General features: G+C 43.2%; 1 protein-coding gene across 3 annotated transcripts in view; it reads right to left on the reverse strand.

Annotated features, from left to right (window-relative positions):
* SHTN1 (shootin 1) overlaps positions 1 to 22,789 on the reverse strand; it is a 101,770-nt gene that overhangs the window by 64,231 nt on the left and 14,750 nt on the right. For all 3 annotated transcript variants that reach the window (XM_039546303.1, XM_039546302.1, XM_039546304.1), the window contains exons 2-5: positions 21,363 to 21,415; positions 7,883 to 7,943; positions 2,651 to 2,745; positions 454 to 622 (exon numbers count right to left, since the gene is read on the reverse strand). In XM_039546303.1, the coding sequence (XP_039402237.1) occupies positions 454 to 622; positions 2,651 to 2,745; positions 7,883 to 7,943; positions 21,363 to 21,415 (378 nt within the window). The remainder of the gene's footprint in view (positions 1 to 453; positions 623 to 2,650; positions 2,746 to 7,882; positions 7,944 to 21,362; positions 21,416 to 22,789) is intronic.

Consider the following 22,789-nt stretch of genomic DNA (forward strand, 5'->3'; position numbering starts at 1 on the left):
TAGAGTTCTCTGGGATAAGCACCCTTTGTCACCCTCAAGCATTGCTGTTTGTCCCAGTGCAAAAGTCCCTGTTTAACTCATTTATTTTGATAGTGCCTCATGCAAAGTTAGATGGACACAGGGTTTTCATGGAAGGAAATATAGAGATACCAAATGAAAGCTGGCAAGGAACGTTGCCTTACATGCCTACTGAGGAAATTTTACACAAACAGCAGCTGAAATAATGCCATAGGTGACCCTGCCCTCAGTCTTTCTGTGTATGTAAAAAGTAGCAAGTGACTGACGTATCACTGTTACTAGACTAATGCAAATGTTTATTTTATTGAGTCAACAATACTGAAATCTCTCACCTGAGTGTAGGACTGCTCCATCATTGCATTGTAACTTGTTCTACAGTATGTGTGTTTGATACGGTAACAGTTATCCTGCAGTCTATTCAACAGCAGAGCTCACCTTTCATTTGCTGTTGGCAATACACCGAGTTGCACGAACCCGAGCTTCCTTCAGTTTCTGTGGATGAATCATCGTCATCGATGTTAATTTCTTCTGTAATTATATCTGGCCCCAGTTTAGCCATATACAACATGCTAATTCTTTTCAGGGTCTTATTTTCTTTGTTCAACTGAAAAGTAAAGATACACACAGTATGTAGCCAAGTATATATTTTTTCTTCTCTATTTTAACCAGAAGATTTATCAATCATGCAGCAAGCAAGACAAAATATTACTTTAAAACACAGCACCTAACACTAAAGAGGGGCCCAAACCATGAAGTTTGGCCCCCTACTACTCTGAAGTGGACATTATGGTTCAGTCAGGCCCATTTCTTACTTCACACAGGAAATGTTTTTCTCTGGTAGTCCTGGTTAGTGAATATCCTAGATAGGCTCAAATCAATTAATTAGCATGCTTACTTTAATCCGATCTATTCTTTGTGATAGCTGCCTCAGCTCCTATCCTTCACCATACATTGGCATTAATAAAAGTGCTAATCCTAAAGAAGTCATAATTAACTTCTAATTACTTTGATGCCAGAGAGTTAACAGCATAGGTTCAATATATGTAAAAAGACAGTCATAACACAGAATTTAAATCATCGAATATAATATGGGTCATAATCACAGGCTAATGCCCATCCCCAGTAGTTGGGTTGGATGCTAAGCAGATGCATGGCTAGGAAAGAACAATGAGGGAGCTTAAATGAATCCCTACCATGAAGCGAGCTGGTGCTGGCAGGAAGAACTGGAGGATCCAGATAGCAAAAGATTCTTTGGTCTCCCTCCCAGCCTCTCCTTGGTTGCTCCACATCTGTATTCTGCCTGCATGCATGTAGCCCCCCCTAAAGCTAAGCTCCACGGTGCACAAGGGGTGTGCAATGTTTGCATGCCCATGTGCCAACATCCAAGCACCCCTCTCTGCCCCCACAGAGATCGGGTCCAGATCTGCCCGCAAGGACACACAACGCACCCTGGTGTATGCAATCTGAAAAAATGCAGCCAGAGACCATACGTCCTCCTTTGATTAGAAGGGATACCTGTACTGGGGAAATGATCCTGAATTCTTTACCTAGGCAAAACTCCCTTCCATAAAAATGGGAGATTTGCTTGAGTACAGAGCCTCTTCAAACACATCTCACTTCCAAAGACTGAAATAAAGGAAGCAAGAGGAATCTTGCATGTTTTAATTACCACACACTAACAAGCACATCAGCCCTACTGGATAGTGCAAGTCTTTTAACCACCCATGTGTGTCACTATGTATGTTACAAATAATGAACAGAGGAGAGGAAAGTTACATACATAAATTACTTTTCTTAGTTATATGCTGATTGACTACCTTATGAATTCTAATATCTTGTCATTATGCAAACAATTAAGTAAACACCTCTGGAAAGTACATTGCTAATGCATCTAAATTAAAGAGATTTCTTGTTGGTGTGATTTCTGCCACATCCGAAGTAGTACTCTGGGCAGGCAAAAAAACCAGCTGGCATTGCTAATGAAATTTGGTTCAAAATTGCTGTAATCCATTTTCTGATGAAGTGGCTCAGATGCATTTTGCACAACCAAAAATACATAACACAGAGATAAAAACATTCTTTAATAATAATGTACTTCTGATGAGATGGAATATAGAAAATTACACACTTGGTAAATTCATCAGACTAGATGCAATCAACAGAGCACTGGAGGTCACCTTTTGCCTGCCCTCAGTTAGCTTTCATGAACAATCACCTGAAATGTAATGCTTTGGCCGACTTTTTCATTTGATTCAGATACTGAGATGCCCATTATTCCGTTATGTCACATGTGGAATAGTTTTAAACTTTACCATTTAGCCCAAACACACATAAAATGGACTATAAAAAGTAATGCTCCATGAATTACTGGTATCTTGCTTAATGTTCCAAAAGCATAACTAAATAGACACCTCTAAAAGGAGGGCACCTTCCATCAAAACAACAAATACATTTTACAGTGTTTCACATATGAATTATAGTTTTTACTATCTTAAAGCTATTTCATATCTCAAAGAAGGCAAAAAAGCATCTGCTGTGCTTACACTCACACCCACCCAACACCCTTCATTCAGAATAAGATCATGAAATCAGAATACAGATATAACTGAACAATTGTATTAATTGTTCTCACCTTAGAAGCCAAAGCTTCAGCACTTTCACGGCAGGTCTTTTCGATTTCAAGGTGGTTTTGCATACAATTTACTTCCTCGATCACCATGTGAGAAACTAGAAAATGGGGAAATGTGTTTATTACAAAGCTGAAAAAGCTGACTAATTTTTTACTGTAACTGACACACTCATCCCATGATTATGAGTGCACCGTCTTCCACATCAATAACTTTTTAAAATGATTTTGCAAACTCAGAAAAGCACAGCCCATACGAATGCATGTAGAGAGGAAAGGTTATGAAAACAGAATGAGAGATATACTTTGTAAGCAACAATCAAAATATTATTAACCATGCTAGCAAAATTATAATTACAGAAGTTTCAGATAGCTAAAAGCAAGTCATAAATTGATAGGTTTTTAAGGCCAGAAGGGACAATTTTGACAATAATCATCATGTATTAATTGTACTGTAGTAGCACACAGGAGCTCTAGTTGGATCAGAACCCCATCATGCTAGGAGCTAAACAAAGAAAAGAAGGGGTGGGGGAGTGGAAGGGAGAGAGAGAGTCTCTGCTCCAAAGTGAGAGCTCCTTCAGAACACAGGGCACTCACATGGAGTAGTACCTTACTCCACAAGTGGGCTCATTGACTTCACTGAGACCATTCCAGGCATAATGTACGATTCTGTTGTTGGCTGAACACTGCATTATAAAAGCCACAGAATGGGCATGCCACACAGCTTAGTTAATACTGCCGTCGAAACTTTAACTTGGGCATTTCCTGACTTTATTTGGAATTTAAACTGTGCAATTGGAACAATGCAATGACAAAAGCTTTTGTATTTTAATTATTATTTATGGCTTGAGTTCTCTCTGTGCCTGGCCCTGTACTAACATAAACTAAAGACTTTACAACCTGTGCTCCCAGTTCTGCTACAATACACAAAGGCAGACCCCAACACTCACATGGATCCTTTTGTGGGACTGGGGCCTAAATAAGACATGGTGATGATCAGATAGTAACACACAATGGAAATATCCACATTAGAACTTTTGAGATCATGTCAGAGTGATTGTGAAATAGGTGATTTGGTATCTGAGCACCTCACAACATTTAAATGTATTTATCCTCAAACCCCCATGCAGTGAGTCGGTGTGGCTCCCCTCCTGCCCGGCAGAGGGAACTGAGGCCCTAGGGACAAGGGGATTTTCAAAGCACAGATGGCAGTTAGGTGCCTAACTCACATTGACTTTCAGTGGCGAAGTTAAGGGCGGGACACCATTTAGAAAGGAGCGCGCCCAAGCTCAGTCAGGAGCCAGCCACCGCCGAAGTCTGTGGCAGAGTAGGGAATTGAATCTGGGTCTCTCAAGTCCTCAGGTTAGCATCTTAACCACTGCACCATCTTTACTTTGAGGGCTAGATTCTGACATCCTCAGTGTCCTGGGGCCCTGATTCTGCAGCTGACTCTGTGGTGGCAGACTGCTTTCCTTCCATGGAGTCAACTGCAGAATCAAGACTTTAATATGGAAATAGGACTATTCACAGACTATGATACTACACAACATCAGTAAGGACAGCAGAATTTAGCTTGAAGACAGAAAAACTGAAAAATTCATTTGTATTATTTATCACCAGGAAGATATAGAGTTAAAACTTAACAGCTTCATACACTAAAGAAATAGATATATTTATTCCCCCAAAACAAGCTTGAGAATTGTGACTGGAAAAATATTTTCAGACTATGTAGTTCATTAGACAAAGATATTAAAAAAAAAGGGCACTACTAGATACTCCTAGTGCCCAGACACCACACAGATGGGCACAACACAGATTAAATAGTTTAGGAAGATAGCAAAGTGCTGTCAGTTGAGAAGTTTTACCATTATTTTACAAACGTACTTTTGCTAATGCTATTTAGTCAATAATACAAGAAAAATTTATGTTTTGAATTAAAAATAACTTGGAGATTATGCGGCAAGTCTCTGGCTACAGGTGAAAGGCAGGCCATGCAAGTTGGGCCAAAGTGACCTAAAACACTCACCTTGACGTTCCCTGATTCTGGGACCACTATGTGCAGCGTTAGTCCTCCAGCATAAATAAGGCTTTGTCCACACTACTAACCTTTTATCAACGCAGCTGTGCTACTACAGCTGTGCCGCTAAAAGGCGCGCAGTGTAGTCGCTGTCTGTCGGCAGGAGAGAGCTCTCCTTCTGACAAAAAGCTTCCACTCCCAAGGAGCAGCAAGCAGAAGAGCATTCCTGCAGACAAAGCGCTGTTCACACCCGTGCTTTTCGACTGCAAAACTTCTGTCATTCGGGAGAGTGTTTTTTTCCCACACCCCTGAACGACAAAAGTTTGTCATTCAGTTTCCAATGAAGATAAAGCCTTAAAGTAGCCTTTTGTCTGTCTGCTCTAATTTCTGCTGCCCATAAACAGCCTGAAAAGACCAAAAGAACAGCTGGATATTTGCAAAATATTGAGGAATCCTGGCCAACAACCTCTATCTATCCTCAGACCACGTCCCCTAAAACTGGCAGTAGAGAGAAGAGGAACATGGGAGTTCCTTGATCATTGCGGAATCTCCTGCGCTGGGGTGATCTTTCTGTGGCCAGTTATGCTTGCTTAACACAAAGACTACACTATTGGTATAGAGCAAAGCTGCTGCCCTTCACTGGAGGATGTGGAGGAATATATTTTAAAGAGGAAAACTTAAGAAATTGACTGTTGGTGCTTTTCCTTTTGTTGTTGTTGCATCATAAACTCAGAAATTGAGGATGGATGGATATATTATACTGTATATATCCACCAAGAGGGAAAGAACCTTATCTCAAATCCTGCATGCAGAACTAGTTAAAGTTAGTAAACCAGGACCAGGTCACACAGAACAACTAAAGATTACTCTTGGTTCACTTAAGCTTAATTAACCTGCAATTATGATTAAACTCAGTAAAAAAATTCTTTCCAAATTAAATACAAAAATATATTACTTCCTAAATCTGCCCAAAGTTCTTATTATGTTAATATTAAAATTCATAAAGCAGCACTAAGTGGCCAGAAACATCTCTAACCTTGACGTTTTTTCAGGGGTAATAATAATCTGCAGCAAATGCAGGCCAGCCAAAAACCACTTAACTAATTAGTAGTTGCAGTCACCGAGAAAACATGAATCAACACTGTTATTACAAGTGGCACATTTGAGTGGCATCTAATTATGACTTGATGAGCACGATACTTGCATTATCAACATTACTACTGCATCCCATCAGGGACTAAAAGCTGCTGATGGCATTGACTGCGAGAAACTCCCACTCAATGGTACGGCAGCACCCAACAATTTCCTTGGCAGGGGCACCCTCACTAAATGACACGTTAAGCGTAATTACTGGTAGACATTGTAAATAAACAGGATTGGAAGTGAAAATTGTACCAAGTGCATAAGACACAATCTGACACATTGGAAGTGGCAGCCTTAATTGAGAGTTTCTTTGACTGCTCAAGATCATTTCAACTGCATTTCTCGGAGGACAGTGATTATAACTGTGGAGACAGACGGCATAATGGTATCAGCACTGCTGACAGAGCAGTGAATTAAATTGTATCTGCTGTTGTGTGAAAGCCTTGATGAGAGGTACAGATCCTTAGTGGTCTTATCATTATAACACAATGGTCATGTTGTCATCAACCTTGCTGGCTCCAATTGAAAAGAAATGATTGTGTGTTGAAGCTTTCCCCCCCACCACCACCTTCTATCTCTTGTGCTGAATAGAACCAATTTTCAGAGAGCTATGAAATCACGCAATAGGGCCTAAAATGCAGCTGCTTGGCATACAAACGGGGCCCCATTAAACTGGAATCACACACAATATGTGTTTATGCCAGGAGAACAAATAGAAGCTGAGTACAGGCCAAGTTTATTCACAGACACAAAGCCGGTGTAGCTCTTCATCAATATAATTGCCTTTTATATTGTCATTTAAATAATGGGCTCTATTATTGCCTTAAAATCCTAATATTCCTGGCATTTTATCACTATGTTTACAAGGTATGTTCTTTAAAAACGTGAAAGGAAGATAAAGGAAACCTATAAAATTTTACATCAAATATTACTTTGAATTTTAAGCCTTAACTACTTGACATTTTTTGTCACATTCTGGTATTCACAGTATCATAACAAAAACCCAAACAGGCTGTGTTTTTTCCCCACAGGAATTAGACTTCTTATTTATGAATATCCTTGCCTTATGGAGCAATTATACAAATCATTCGAGGATAGTAAAAGTTACCATTTTTTATTTCATTTTCTATAACTGTATTTGTGAACAATTACCAAACAAAATTTAAATTAACTTAGTCTCGCGCTGTATATTTTTGTGTGTGCTTTCCATGTCCTGTATTTCTAATGATCATCATGCATTGACACAAACCAGACATAACAGACCAAAATCCCATTGTAATGGTCCCTTATGAGGAGCTATTCCACTAGGATACTTACACTCCCATTAGCTGTGCTTTGTTACTTCCAGACACCACACAGTGTCAACAGAACCATTACCATAAAAGTGTAAAACTGATCTTGATATTTTTCACAGAATAAAATATGACTCGCTATAAAAATTACCAAGGGACATTGATAATTTCTTTTCTTTTAGCAACTTGACTCCCTTCCCACCAAAAAACTCCAGCTACTCAATTTACATGGGTATAATAGCTATTCAGTTTACATGTGTATAATTCCAGAATAACTCGGCTGAGGAGCCAGAGCAGAATTTGGCTACTATCTTTTGAGCTCTTACTCTAAGTCAGTGGTCCCCAATGCCATGGCGCCCGCCGGGGCATTTATGTGCGCCCGCCTAGTGCCCAGCAGGGGAGAGAAGCCACGGCCCCACGCCTGACGATGACAGAGAACTCAGGCTGCGGGCGCGGTGCTCTCTGTTCCCGGCAGGCACACGGCCCACCTAGTGCCCAGCAGGGGAGAGAAGCCGCGGCCCTGCGCCTGCCGGGGACAGAGATCTCCAGGGCTGCAGGCGCCGGTGTTCTCTGTCCTCGCGGCCTCTCTCTTCTCTCTGGATTCATATATTATGTAATATTAAATACAATGTTTTTCGTATTATTTAATGTACAAATACAAAATAAGCCTTGAAAAGTTGTTGGTGCCCGCCACACTCTTCTGAAAACAGGAATGTGCTACTGGCCACAAAAAGGTTGGGGACCACTGCTCTAAGTGTTAATATTCCCATTCAAATGCCTACTTACTTTTTTGAAACTCTTCAAGTTTTTTGACTGCCTCATCACGTTCTTGTTTAATTTTGTCACACTGTACAGGGGAAGAGAAAATAAGAATTCAAGTAAAGCTGTGAACATGGTCATATAATTAATAATCTATACAATATTCATGTAAAGCCATAGGGAAGAGGGTAAGGAGAGATAACATATATGAACCTATAAAGCAATCATCTTTTTGCCCTCAGTCCCCCAAGATCTGTGGAGCATCTGTATTTAAAAGTTGTTGTCCAAGATGTTTCAAATCACAGCTGACAAAAAACACTCTGGAGTTCAATCAGTTTTGTTACTAGTGTACTGTTACTGAAACAAGCACAGCTAGTCTGCAGTTATTTTAGAAGTGTCACATTGACTGGTCCAGATGTTAGTAAATTCTATCCTACATTTTACAATAATAGAAGTAACATTAATGGCATGGGAGATATACATTATATTTATCAGAGATGCCAACTGCTTTTTTGCAGTGTCCTACATTTCTATACAAATATATATAGAATATCTTTATCTTGGAGGTTTATACTGCTGGCCATCACCACAGTATCTGAGTGCCTTCCATGTAAACTCAACCACAGTTTTGAAATCCATAGTGCACTATATAAAGTCTCTGGCACCTCTCCCTTTTTGGGATCAAAACTGTGTTTAGGATTGATGTATGGGGGGGTGTCTTTGTGGGGTGTGTGTAGAAATAGGGGTTGCGACAGTTTTAGAGCAAAAGAGATGTCAGTGTTCTTAGTGTCATTCTTATGATGGAAAGGCTTTTTCAAAGGAGAAGAATAAAATGAACACTTAATTGGTAACTTGCCTCTACAGCTTTCACAACTCCGTATAATAGATACAATTCCAAGAAATAATGAGTATAGCTCACGTGACATATATTGTAAGTGATCATCCAAATCATGGAAAACACATGACTTTATGGGGAAGAATGACACCATTACAGAAAAATAGAATGTCATGAGATTTTTCCACCTAACATACCTTACATGCTCAATGCAAGCAGGCAGTATTTGTAGCTGTCTTGGTCCCAGCATATTAGAGACACAAGGTGGGTGGGTAAAATTTTTTATTGGACCAACTTCTATTGATGAGAGAGACAAGCTTTCAAGCTTACACGGAGCTCTTCTTATTCCCGGACCTGAAGAAGCGCTCTGTGTGAGATCAAAAGCTTATTTCTCTCATCAACAGAAGTCGGTCCAATAAAAATATTACCCACCCACCTTTTCTCTCTGATGCCCAGTATAAGTACATTCTCTCTCACATGTAGCTATACAGGACCACAATAACTAGAGATGGAAGGGATCCACAAGATCAGTGTCCTTACAGTGTAACTATATTTCCAGATTATACTTTCAACATTTCAGAAGTTCATGACAGGTTCAACAGTTTTTGATTTTTAAAAGACAAAAATCGTTATATTTATGTTTCTATTTTCAGTTTGCCCACTAGGGGCCCCACTTCCAGACAACGAGGAGAGGGGCCCACAGCAACAAAGGACTTGATCCAAAGTCAGTCAAAGTCAACTGGAATCTTTCCATTGACTCCAATGGGTTTTGGATAAGGCCCGCAGACAGGACCTGCTCTTCAGCAGAAGGAGGTGCCACAGAGGATGTCTCCACCACAGCTGGAGGCCAGGCCTCAGGAGAAGCTGCAGAAGCCACTTTGGTGGCATGGCATCCTATGGAAAACATGAGGAAGAGGAGCTGCACTGAGCAAGTGACTGCCTATCTCAGGGGTTCTCAGACTTTTGTACTGGTGACCCCTTTCACACAGCAAGCCTCTGAGTGCGACCCCCCCCCATACATTAAAAACCCTTTTTAATATATTTAACATCATTATAAATGCTGGAGGCAAAGCGGGGTCTGGGGTGGAGGCTGACAGTTCACGGCCCCCATGTAATACCCTTGCCTCCCCACCCCGTTTGAGAACCCCTGGCCTATCTCAACATGTGAGGCGAAGGGAGTGTGAGTAGCTGCGAAGTGGGGAGAGGATCAGACACCTGTTGCGGCAGGGTTGGCTGCTGCTGAGGAGGGTAGTGAAGGCAGAAAGGGGATGGAGAAAGAAAGCTGTAGTGATTGGCAGGGAGCTGGATGGGATTGGGAGCTTCTTACTGTAACTGCTGGGGGGAGGGATACAACCAGCTCCAAGCAGCTAAAAAGGGAGAAAAGGCTGAATGAAGCACTGTCTCAGTACCTTCCGTCTTTTTATATATAATGATTGAATCTTTTCCCCAAAAAAAGAAAGGAAAGGAGGGGAAAAGCAGACTGACACCTCAGTTTCCATTTACTAGGAATTAAACTAAGGTCTTGTTGCTTCCTCCCCTCCCTCTCAGTTTTCCCAGCAGGACGCCTCTGTCTTATCTCACTGCTAGGAGAGGGGCCTGCACAAGAGAGGTGGAGAAGTGCACAATAAGATATAAAAATTACACACTTAAAATTGTTGTTTCACTTGCCACTGTCACTGGAGAGCACTGCTATCTTGAAAAGAGATTCTGTGTGATCCATTGCCAGCCAATGCTTAATACTGGAGAGCAATGACATGATGTACTGATCCATGGTGTACTGACATGGTGTACTGATCCAAGAATCTCAAAGCGCTTCAGTGTGCAGCCTCACAACATCCAGGGAAGTGGGTAAAGCATTATTATTGGAGTTGTAAATATATAAAGAGATTAAGGGCCTGATCTGAAGCCCAATGAAATCAATGGGAGTTTTTCCAGCAAGTTCAATGGGCATTGCTTTGGATCCTTGGTGACTTGCCCAGGGTCACACTGAATCACTGCCCATCAAGAATAGGACCCAGAAAACCCAGTGCTGTCCCTGGCCCTAACCACTAGATAAAACACCTTCCAAATCTCCTAGTAAAACATTTTGTTAAGATAATGTAACAACAAGGAAAGTGAATGACCCAGTCCTCCAGATCTTTACTCACATGGGTTGTCTTTGCACAAGCAGTCCCCACTGAAGCCTCTTTAGGACTACTCACATGAATAAGGATTAATTACATGACTAAGGCAAACACTTATGCACATGAGTAGTCCCGCTGAAGGCAACGTGATTACTCACATGCACAGTTATTCATATGTGTTTGCAGGGTCTACAGGCTTGGCTCCTAACTTTCTAAACAATTTCCATTCTAAGTCATAATTTTCTCACACGATTTCATTTGCTGCTGTTTTGCCTCAAGACAAAGGCAGGGGGTTTTGCCATTGATTTCAGTGAGGGAAGCAGCGAGCACACTGACTTCAACCGTGCAATCAGATCTACACAGGTAGACCCTCCATCCCGATCCCACCCCTACTCAAAAGTCCACTGAACTTACTATGAAGATCAGTCCATCCCATTTCTTAAAATGAGGGGGGGGAAAGAGTCTTCTTTTACTTACACAAAAAGTAGGAATAAAAGTTACAAATAAACATGGACATCTCAGAAAACAACATTTTCAGCTCAAGAAAAAATTAATATTGATAAGTGATAACAATGCAGTTGCTTGTCACAATTTAAACAAATCAATCAACCTTGCATTTAAAAGAAGAAAATGAATAGTTAAGGACATCAAATCTAGAACTGCCAGTTGCTCCCAAAACTACTATTCTTTCTCCAGTGTTAGCAAAATACAAAACACAATAAATAATCCTGTTGAAAGAGAAACTTTAAAAGTATAACTTATATTCACATCAATAATCACATTGATCAGCATCAAATGCAAGAACACATGTACATAGCATAACCATTAATTTGAAAAGTGTGTTGTTGATTTTAAATATATATAAAACTTTCTTGTGAAACAGTAATTGTAAGTACTTTACCAAACCTTCTGCTGTCAGTATTAACTAACAATTCCCATTTAGCAGTAGTCTTTAAAAGAGAAATGTTTAGATACCAAAATCAAAAATGGGTACGTAAGAAATATTAATTTAAGACAGCTGTGTTTATGATGTCAGTAGTGTAATATTTATAGTGTCCTTACTTGGGTAAGTAATGCAGCAGATTATTATGATGATGTTATAATTGTCACTTAACAACTCAATTTGAATTTCTTAGCAAGCAAACGGAAATCTGTTGATATTTTTAAGAACTAGATCCTTTTAGTTCAGTTTACTGAATTAGTTTTATATTAATTTCTCTCCAGGACCTGATCTTTCAAGAGCTGGTACATGTAAGGATCATGTCGAGAGACTTGGCAACTGGCTGGTACTAAAGGTTAGATTTCTGCCTGCTGGTTATTCAAGTTACTAAGCAATTCTTCAGGGTTTGGCTACCCTTGCAGGTGTGCAGCGCTGGGAGTTAAAGCTGTCTTCGTACAGCTGTGTAGGGAAAGTGCTGGAGTGTGGCCATACTGACAGCTACCAGTGCTGCAGTGTGGCCACATTTGCAGCATTTGCAGCGGTGTTGAGAGTGGTGCATTATGGGCAGCTATCCCACAGAGCACCTTGTCCCATTTTGGCGCCGTGGGTTGTGGGAAGGGGGCAAAGGGTGCGGGTCATTCTGCTTCCTGTCCCAACGCCCCGTGATGCATCGCTTCACATCCCAGCAATCCCTGTTTTTCCGTCCACATTTGGCGCCATCTTGACTCTCTCAACGGTTTCTGTGCAGCGCGATTTCTGTGGAATGTGATTTCTGTGGGAAATGGAGCCCGAACTGCTGAGGAGTATGCTGACGAGTCTTGCCAGCACATCACGTTTGGCAGTTGAGCTATTCCTTAAGATACAAAGTCATGAGGAGTCTGACGATGATAGCGAGTCGCCTGACGTGTATGACACTAAATTGCTTCTGGCATTCACAGAAATGCTCAGCACCGTGGAACGCCACTTTTGGGCTCGGGAAACAAGCACCGAGTGGTGGGATCACATCGTCATGGAAGTCTGGGATGACGATCAGTGGCTGCAGAACTTTTGGATGAGAAAAGCCACTTTCATGGGACTTGCATCCAAAGAAGTGGGTATTCACCCACGAAAGCTCATGCTGCAAAACGTCTGTTAGTCTATAAGGTGCCACAGGATTCTTTGCTGCTTCTACAGAACCAGACTAACACGGCTACCCCTCTGATACTTTCATGGGACTGTGTGCTGGGCTCGCCCCCACCCTGCGGCGCAAGGACACGAGATTGAGAGCTGCCCTGATGGTGTAGAAGCGGGTGGCTATTGCAATCTGGAAGCTGGCAACTCCAGACAGCTACCGATCGGTCGAGAACCAATTTGGAGTGGGAAAGTCGACCGTTGGAATCGTGTTCATGCAAGTTTGCAGGGCCATTAATCGCATCCTGCTAAGAAGAACCGTGACTCTGGGGAACGTGCAGGACATTGTGGATGGCTTTGCAAAAATGGGTTTCCCTAACTGTGGAGGGGCGATAGATGGGACGCATATTCCTATTCTGGCACCACCCCACCTAGCATCCGAGTACGTTAATCGGAAGGGGTATTTCTCTATGGTTCTCCAGGCGCTTGTGGATCACCGTGGGCGTTTCATTGACTAACACAGGCTGGCCTGGAAAGGTGCATGATGCACGCATCTTTCGGAACACTGGCCTGTTCAGGAAGCTGCAGGCAGGGACTTTTTTCCCAGACCGGAAGATCACAGTAGGGGACGTCGAAATGCCCATTGTGATCCTTGGAGACCCCGCTTACCCATTAATGCCTTGGCTCATGAAACCCTATACAGGGAAGCTTGACAGGAGCAAGGACCGGTTCAACTACAGGCTGAGCCGGTGCCGAATGACTGTGGAGTGTGCTTTTGGCCGTTTAAAGGGGCGCTGGCGATTTCTGTATGGGAAGCTAGACTTGGGGGAAAGCAGCATCCCCGCGGTTATATCTGTGTGCTGTACTATCCATAATATTTGTGAAGGGAAGGGTGAAAGATTCAGTCAGGCATGGACCTCCAAGGTTCAACGCCTGGAGGCTGAATTTGCACAGCCAGAGAGCAGAGCTACTAGAGAGGCCCAACACAGGGCTGCAAGGATTAGGGATGCCTTGAGGGAGGAATCTGAGGCTGAAAACCAACAGTAATGTTTGGTGCCTTGCACGGGAGTGAAGTGCAGTGGTTACAATGTTAGTAGGAATCTGTTTTTCCTAAGCTGATTTGCAGTGCCTGTTTCTTTCCTGGGCTAAGGTATCTTTGACTTTCTGCAATAATAAAGACTGTTTGCAAAGCCAAGAATTCATTTATTGAAAAGAAAATAACTTTATTGACAGACACACAACATTTGGGGAACCTAAAAGGGCAGGGGGGTGGGGTGGGGAACTGTGCAGTCACAGGTTTGAATATGTCCTGTCTGGAGTGCTGTGCAATGACTGCTGCACTTCGGGGTGCATATACTGCATGGTGATGGGGGTTGAGTGCAGATGGGGATTTCTGCCTGCTGGTTATTCAAGTTACTAAGCAATTCTTCAGGGTTTGGCTACCCTTGCAGGTGTGCAGCGCTGGGAGTTAAAGCTGTCTTCATACAGATGGGGAGTGCAGAGGTTAAGGGTCGTAGTTCTCAGGGCTGGTTGGTGAACATACAGGTGTTGGAGGCAGCTGGTGGTGGTAAGAACCTGGATGCCGGGGAAGAGGGTTTTGAGCTGACATTGGGGCACAAGGGAAAGAGCTTTGGGGCGAGGGGGGGGCCGGCGCGGTAGTGCTCTGCCTGCATGGCTACAAGCGCCTGGATAGAGTCCGCTTGGCGTGCCAGGATGCTTATCAGCTGCTTTGTGCTTTTCTTCCTGGCCGCTGCATTTTTCTGGCAGATCCTGCTTTCCCTTTCCCTCCAGTCCTGCACTTTTTGATTCTCTCTGGCAGAGTGATCCATAACTGCTTGCAGCAGGTCTTCTTTGCTTTTTCGCGGCTTCTTCCGGAGGTTTTGGAGTCTTTGAGCTGTTGATAACACGGGCAGCTGAGAACTCAAGGCTGCTTGTGGAAAGACAAAAAAGGCAACACTTAACAGAGGCAGCATTGTTTATATCTCAGAGAATTATTCCCACACAGCGAAGGAGTAACATTCTTCACAATAGCATAATTTTCCCATACCAAAGAGAGCGCACATAACCCACAGGAACCCCAAAATGGTGAGTAAGGGGGGCTGATTGCTTCAGGGCTGTGCAGGGGTTTCTGTGCATTGGGGAAAGCAAACAGCTGCAGGGGGCACCTACACTGAACACTCTCCCAACATTTTCCACAGGAGTTGATCCTGGAAGATATCTCGCTGCTGCGGGTCACCTGGGAAGAGCGGGAGGGTCTTCTACAGCAATGCGGATTCCGCCGTGGCCCCTATGCAGCTTGCCTGTGTGCAGCAATGGTCCTCCCACCCCTCGCGGCACAGTGGCGTGGACGCATTAGCCTGACTGGGACAAGGACCACGGTGGCTCTCCCAATAAACTTGCGCAAGCGCATTGCCCACGCTCTGACTGAAACTTTTGAAGAGATTACTGAGGCCGATTACCGCGATGTGATAGACCACATCAATGTGCTATTCTACGTCTAGGCATGCATGCAGCCCTAACCCTCCCTCCTCTCCCGAAAAATGTCCATCCTGAAAATAAAAAGCCGCTTACCGGGAACCTGCTCCTCTGTTTGTCCTCCACCAAGTACTGGCTGCTGCGACTGGCTGCCTTCCTCCTGGCTTGAGAAGAGCTCCTGGCTGCATGCCTCCAAGGACTCCGGGGTGTCTCCCCCCACCCCAGTACCCTCACTCTCGGTTTCCTCCTCCCCTCCTCCTCTTCCTCCTCCTCCCCCCCCCGCTCTGAAGTGTCCATCGTGGTCCTCGGATTGGCAGTGGGGTCACTCCCAAGTATCACGTCCATCTCCCTGTAAAAACGGCAGGTCGTGGGGGCAGCGCCGGAGCGGCGGTTTCCCTCGCGGGCTTTGTAATAGGCACTCCGCAGCTCCTTCACTTTAACCCTGCACTGCAGCGCGTCCCGGTCATGGCCCCTTTCCAGCATGGCCTTTGATACCTGCCCAAAGGTATCGTAATTCCTACGGCTGGAGCGCAGCTGAGACTGCACAGCTTCCTCCCCCCAAACACTGATGAGGTCCAGCAACTCGCCATTGCTCCATGCTGGGGCTCGTTTGCCGCGTGGAGGCATGGTCACCTGGAAAGATTAACTGATTGCACTCCACACCTGGCTGAGCAAACAGGAAGGGGATTTTTAAAATTCCTGCGGCATTTAAAGGGCGGGTCACCTGAGGCCAGGGCAGTAGAGTTCGAACTGATGAGCAGAGTGGCTGAACAGGCATTCTGGGATACCTCCGAATACCTCTGGAGGCCAATAACAGCGCTTTTGGTGGCCACGCTGGCGGAACAGCGCTGCATCACCAGCACTGCAGTCATTATTCCCCAGGCCGAGGTGGAGTACAGCCAGCGCTGTAGCCAGAGAGATACAGCGCTGTATGTGCCTTGCAAGTGTGGACGATGAGTGAGTTGCAGCGCTGTAAAGCCACCACCAGCGCTGCAACTCTCCAGTGTAGCCAAGCCCTCAGTAGCAATTAGCAGATCCTCTAGCTGCCTGCAAGTCTAGAGCAGTGGAAGGTCAAAGACCTTCCGTTTTTCTGAAATTTCAGTACTCCTAGCTGGTAGCCATGGAATCTGCCAGCCAGCATTCCATTTTTAAAGAAAAGATCATTTCTAATGTAAGAAGTCAACTACAAGAGGAAATACGTGAATACTGAAGATATCCATGCAGTACAGTATTGGATATGTTGGGAGAGGGATGGAAGACTTCAAAATTGACCTGCATCTTGGGTCAGCATAGAACAAAAACCGTCATTGCAGGATCAGAGTGTAGAATAGGCAATGTGCCGAGTTTAAGTGGTTGCCTGCACCCGCATCGAGCTCCACTGACTTAAATGAGACTCTGCAGGGACACATGAGCCCACCAGGCAAACCACACTGAAAGTCTGGAGCCTTAGGGTGAAATCTGAGCAACACTGATGTCAGTAGGAATTTTGCATTGATTCGAATGAAGCCAGAATTTCACCCCTAGATCCTTGCAATTGGCTCAGTTATCTAGCTATGGGTCTGATCCTGCACCCACTGACATCAATGGCAAAACTCCCATTAACTGCAGTGGTGCAAGATCAGGCCCTAAGTGAGAAAAGATGTCTAATTTTTCATTTAAAACAAGAGAACAGTCTTTCTGAGCCAAGTATTAGACAGAATGGCTTAATACATTTTAACTCACCTAAATAACCATGGGAGATTATTTATCCTAGATGTCTGGATGCATCAAAGTTTACTTAGTCATTGTACTGTGAATTAGGCCACTTCCACTGCTTAGCCAAAAATTCCTTTTTTCTTGACATGGTCATTTTATGAAGAACTTTAAAATATTACAATTTTAGTGAAAATATCAAATTAAAAATTAAGTATTGTCCAAGAAGGAATCACATAGCATTTGCCACATTCAACGTAAAGAGAAAGAGGCCTGCCATCAACATAGGGATCCTTCTTCTTTGTTTCTAGACAGACAGTTGTTAATAGGAGATTCATTTTCAAACAGGCAAGTAATTACTTTCCTTTTCCCACTACAGTACCATGTCCCATTTGGTCTCAAAGAAACGGCATATATACAGCAAACACAATAAAAAACAGAGAGTTTCCCCTTTAGGGAAAAAAAAAAAGGTTTTATTGAAATTTAAAGTACTCCAAATTAACAATCCCTGCTCTGTGAAAGCCACACAAGGAAAGGGAAATTAACAATACCAAACAGTAGCAGAGATACTGTATTACATATACTGTTTCTTGAAAGGTATCTGTCTCATTCCCCTTTCTACTGGCAGTGTGACAAAACACTGCCCATGCTGATGCACAAAAGTAGTTCCTGTGTGATTATCTATAGCAAGTATTCATAAATATTTATTCATTCCCTGACTTTGAATGCTTCAGTGCTGCATATTAAGTATCTATGGAGCGGGAGTTAGGTTGACCGTTCAATTACCTTGACATCTTTAATTCTATTCTGTTTTTGTTTTTTAAATAAAAAGGTGACCTACAAAGGAAAATAATCGGGGCTGTGCCTTTTTTTACTCCATTAAGAGAGGTGTAAACCAGGCTGGAAAGGAATTTTTTTCAGGAAGAAGGGGGGGGGGCGGATTATTTGATTTTACCTTAAAATATTAGGAATGTCAGTCTTATTTTGCTGGATAACTCACTGGAGATCTCAGTGTTGACTGTGTACTTCGTCACACCTTAATAGGATGGGAGAGGGGGAATTGTTGAATTTTTGACTAAGATATCTTTTCTCCTATTACTTGGGTGCTTGAGTTTTAAAATGTTAGCCAAAAAGTGTTTAAAATAGCCTGAATTAAAACCACTTCCTCTCTCAATGAGGTTTTCCCTGGTGTCTCCAACATCACGATCCAGTTCTTAATAGAATCTTCCAGGGGAAAACAGGATAGACAAGACCTTAATTTCCAATATAAAAACCAAGCAGCAAAGAACCTTAACATAAAACAAAAAGACTTTCAGGCCTTCTTTAAAGATGTACAAAGGGCACAGATCTAGTTTTCATTTTTCTTTTCAGGTTACTTTTGAACATAGCTGTTTGTTGTGTGATGAACTCGGCCTGAATTTCTAATATATACTAAATTCCTTTTTCCAAGAAAGAAAAATATCTAGCACGGCATCTTCCATATTCACAAAAAATGTACATCTTCATTTAGGGAAAATGGCCAATAAACTGTGGTAGAAGCACATACACTAGTACCTAGCTTTTATATAGTGCTTTCCACACGTAGGTCTCAAAGCAAAGTAGTTATCTGTCATTATCTCCATTCTACAAATGGGCAGAGATGCAGAGGGGTGAAGCAACTTTCTCAAGGTCACAGTCAGAGAATGGCACAGCAAAGAACAGCAATCAGAACTCCTGACTTCAAGTTCTATGCCCGGTCCACTGGACCAGTGGTTCTCGACCAGGGGTCCGGGGCCCCCTGGGGAGCAGGTTTCAGGAGGGCCTCCAAGCAGAGCAAGCATTAGACTAGCTGGGGCCCAGGCAGAAAGCCAAAACCCCACTGCATGGGGGCAAAGCCCGGCGCCCTGAATCCCGCCACACGGGGCTGAAGCCGGAGGAATGTAGCTTTGCAGCAGCCCCTATGGTGTGGGGCCCCTGGCAACTGCCCTGCGTGCTACCCCCTAACACTGGCGCTGGCTTTTATCTACAGAAAACCAGTTATTGTGGCATAGGTGGGCTGCAGAGTTTTTAATAGCATGTTGGAGGAGGGGCCTCAGAAAGAAAAAGGTTGAGAACCCCTGCACTGGTCCCTGCTTTCTCCCATTCTCGCTAAGAGCTTGATGCGGCAAAGTCCGGAGCATTTTGACCTTTATCCTGCAAAGAACATAAGCACATGCATAACTTTAAGCATATAAGCAGCCCCGTTAAAATAAAGTTAAATGTGTTTAGGTGTTTTGCAGAATCAGGACCACAATGCTCAGCACTAGAGCTAGGCAAAAAAAGTAATCAAAAAACAAATTAATTTTTAATTTTGGGGGGAACTCTGAACAATTATATTTATTTATTTGCAAAAAAAATTCATTTTATTGGGGGGAAGGGAAGGAGGAAAGCTTTAACAAAAAATGTTGATCAGTCCTACTAGAAGCTCTAGGGAGGCAAATATGACCAGTTCTCCTAGATTGCAGGATGAATCACTATGATACCAGAGTAAGGGGAGGGGTTGGTGTGGGAGAGGTAAGTTGGGAGCAAACGAGGGAACAGGATGGAAAAACTAGCCAGGAAAGAGAGATGGCTTTGGGTGGGTGTGTGTGTGTGTGTGTGTGTGTGTGTGTGTGTGTGTGTGTGTGTGTGTGTGTGTGTGTGTGTGTGTGAGAGAATCAAATAGCTACAGATATTGCTGAATTTTAGTGGGGAAAACCAGTTTTGACTTTCCTTTACTAGTCTCTCCATTAACATTTTGCACCATATTTGCACTATGGTTGAAACATATTTCAAAGAGTGAGATCAGGAATGTCCATCTAGCAACTTTCTTCCAAGTAGTAAAATCTATCCCATGTGCATTAACTGCTAATATGGATTGGAAAACTAAAAAACACTCATAAAGAAGAGGGAGACGTTCACTATTTGCCCACACTCTCCCCAGCCCCTGACCTCCGCCCCGCCAGCTACTTCCCACACTTTCGTTTATTGCAGATATCCACAATAAAACTACTTCCTCATTTACATGGTACATTTACTGAATGGCAAAAACACCACCACACTCCACTTCATTTTAACGAATCAGGTCCCCCCACCCCGCAGACGGCTGTTCATCCGCACATAGTCCAGGTTCACGATTTCCCACCACATGGAGAGTCACAGGCACCTCCACAGAAGCCTGAAGCACACGTCCCTCCTCAGCCAGCGCAGATTGAGATGGGCTGCCTCCTTTTATCTGTCCCTTCCACCTGGAGCATGCGCAGCAAGGGTAAGGGGTTGTGGTCTCCAGGCCCCACGGTGATTAGTCAGGCCCCGTTAGCCCAGTGGGGGTTGGTCTACACAGGCCAGGTACAGAGCCTCCAAACCCGGGTCGACACATTTTGGGTAGTGAGGCTTGCCCTAACACACTAAAAATAGCTGTGGCTTGGGCTGGAGCTCAGGGTTCTGAAGTCTAGGGAGGATAAGCTTCAAAGCCTGAGCAGCAAACTTGGTGCACTCCCAGAGTCACTGGCTGAGATTTCGAAACCAACTAAGTGATTTAGCAACTAACAATTTCCACTAAAAGGCCGCAGAACCCTCAACTGATTTCAGTGGAAGTAGCGTGGCTAAATCCCTGAGTCACTTGGGGATTTCCAATGATTCTCAGACCTCCATTGTTTTACTTCTTACTTTAAGAAGTCCAATCCTGCAATTCTTTGTCCATATGAAGTCCAGGGGAGTTTCACCTTCATCAAGGCTATAAGATCAGGCTCATCTATAATCTTTAGTTCTATTAAAATGAATTAAAAATCTGGAGGGGTGACTGATTTCAAAAAGGCTTTTTTTTTTAATTGCATTCCTACATTCACAATATATTTTTAGATTTTATTTTTTTAAAATATGCATTTCATAAACGGTTCTGACAAATGAGATTCAGACCTAGGAGAAGCAAGTCTTCCTGAGATACTTTTGAATGATTTACTTGGTCTACATTCATATTTAAACCACTGTTACACTGGCTGCTGCTGCACCCAACGTTAAAAACTTACATAATTTTCTAATGTAGACAAGGCTTGGCCGTGTGATCGTTGAGATTTAAATTTACAATTCAGGTATTGGAGGCATAAGACCAAGAAGGATCTTGCTACATCCTTGAGGCACATGTTTATCTCACAACAATCATACACATCGCTGTATGTTATTCTTCACCTCTAGCATACAGTTAGCCTTCAGCTGCTACAACAGACAACAAAATTCCCCTCGATATATTTTGACTCAGCTGAAGTCAGTAGACAAACAAAGACGTCTAATATCTAGTACATTAGGTGTTAAGGAAACATATTGCACAGTACAAACCTCCTCTTTCTTTTTGTTGTTTGCAGCTCTAAGATCTTCATATTCACCAATAGCTACAAAAAAGAATTAAAAACAATATTAACATATTTCATTAGTACATTCATGGCCCAATTCCATAGCTGCTCCATGCACAGAAATCCCATTGACTTTCATATTCATTCATTTTAAAACTATCATGATTATCTAATCCAGGGGTGGCCAACCTGCGGCTCCAGAGCCACATGCGACGCTTCAGAAGTTAATATGAGGCTCCTTGTACACACACAAACTCCGAGGCTGGAGCTATAGGCGCCAACTTTCCAATGTGCCTGGGAGTGCTGACTGCTCAACCCCTGGCTCTGCCACAGGCCCTGTCCCCACTCCACCCCTTCCTGCCCCCTCCTCTGAGCCTGCTCCTCCCCCCAGGGCCTCCAGCATGCCACGAAACTGCTGATCGGAAGGTGCAGGGAGGGAGGGGGAGGCGTTGCCGGTGGGCAGGAGGCTCTGGGAGCGGCGGGGGGAGAGGGAGGGGGAAAGCTGATGGGGGGGATGCTGACATATTACTGTGACTCTTTGGCAATGTACATTGGTAAATTCTGGCTCCTTCTCAGGCTCAGGCTGGCCACCCCTGAAATCTAACCTCCTATGTTACACAGGCCAGAGAACTGCAGAAGAAGATGTGTCCTAAAAATCAATCAACTTTTTCAACCAACAGGGAGTTAGACAGAATCATAGTGACAGGGATTCATGGTTTTAAATCCAAATTAGAACAGATTATGGATCAGATATTGTTTTAGTGCTGGTGTTTCATAAATCATCCTAAAATACTTTTATGGTTCCCATTACTGTAATCTCTAAGTATCTCACAATCATTAATGATTTATCTTCACAACACTACTGTGAGGTAGGGAAGTTCTATTAGCCACATTTCACAGATGGGGAATGGAGTCAGAGAGAGCCTAACTTCCACTGATTTAAATTGGGAGTTGGACACAAATACCTTTAAAAGTTTGACCCTTAGTGAGTTGCCCAGGGTCACACAGGAAGTCAGTGAAGAGGTGGGCATGAAACCTGGTCTTCAGAGTCTCAAGAGAGAGCCCATCCTTCCATCCCAATCATTAATGTAGTACATTACCGGAGAACTAGGAATTCCAGCTTCCATTTTATTGTAAAAAGCCTTTGATTTATACATCTATTTATAAACAACATTTGTTTGCTCAATCTGCTGTGCACATAACTTTGCTGAATAGTTGCTTAACCTCAGTGCAATGACCACTGTCTTCTTTGACCTATTCCCACCCCACAGTTTTGTTGTCCCTTCATTGTGTCATATGTGACATTACATATTTTGGTCTTCAAGACAGGGACCATGTGCAATTTATCTGTCTTCTGAGGTACTGTGGACACCTTGTGGAAATAAATTAAAGAATACAAAAAGAAATATGGTG

Source organism: Mauremys reevesii, linkage group 7 (genome assembly GCF_016161935.1).
Source record: "Mauremys reevesii isolate NIE-2019 linkage group 7, ASM1616193v1, whole genome shotgun sequence".
Lineage (NCBI taxonomy): Eukaryota > Metazoa > Chordata > Testudines > Geoemydidae > Mauremys > Mauremys reevesii.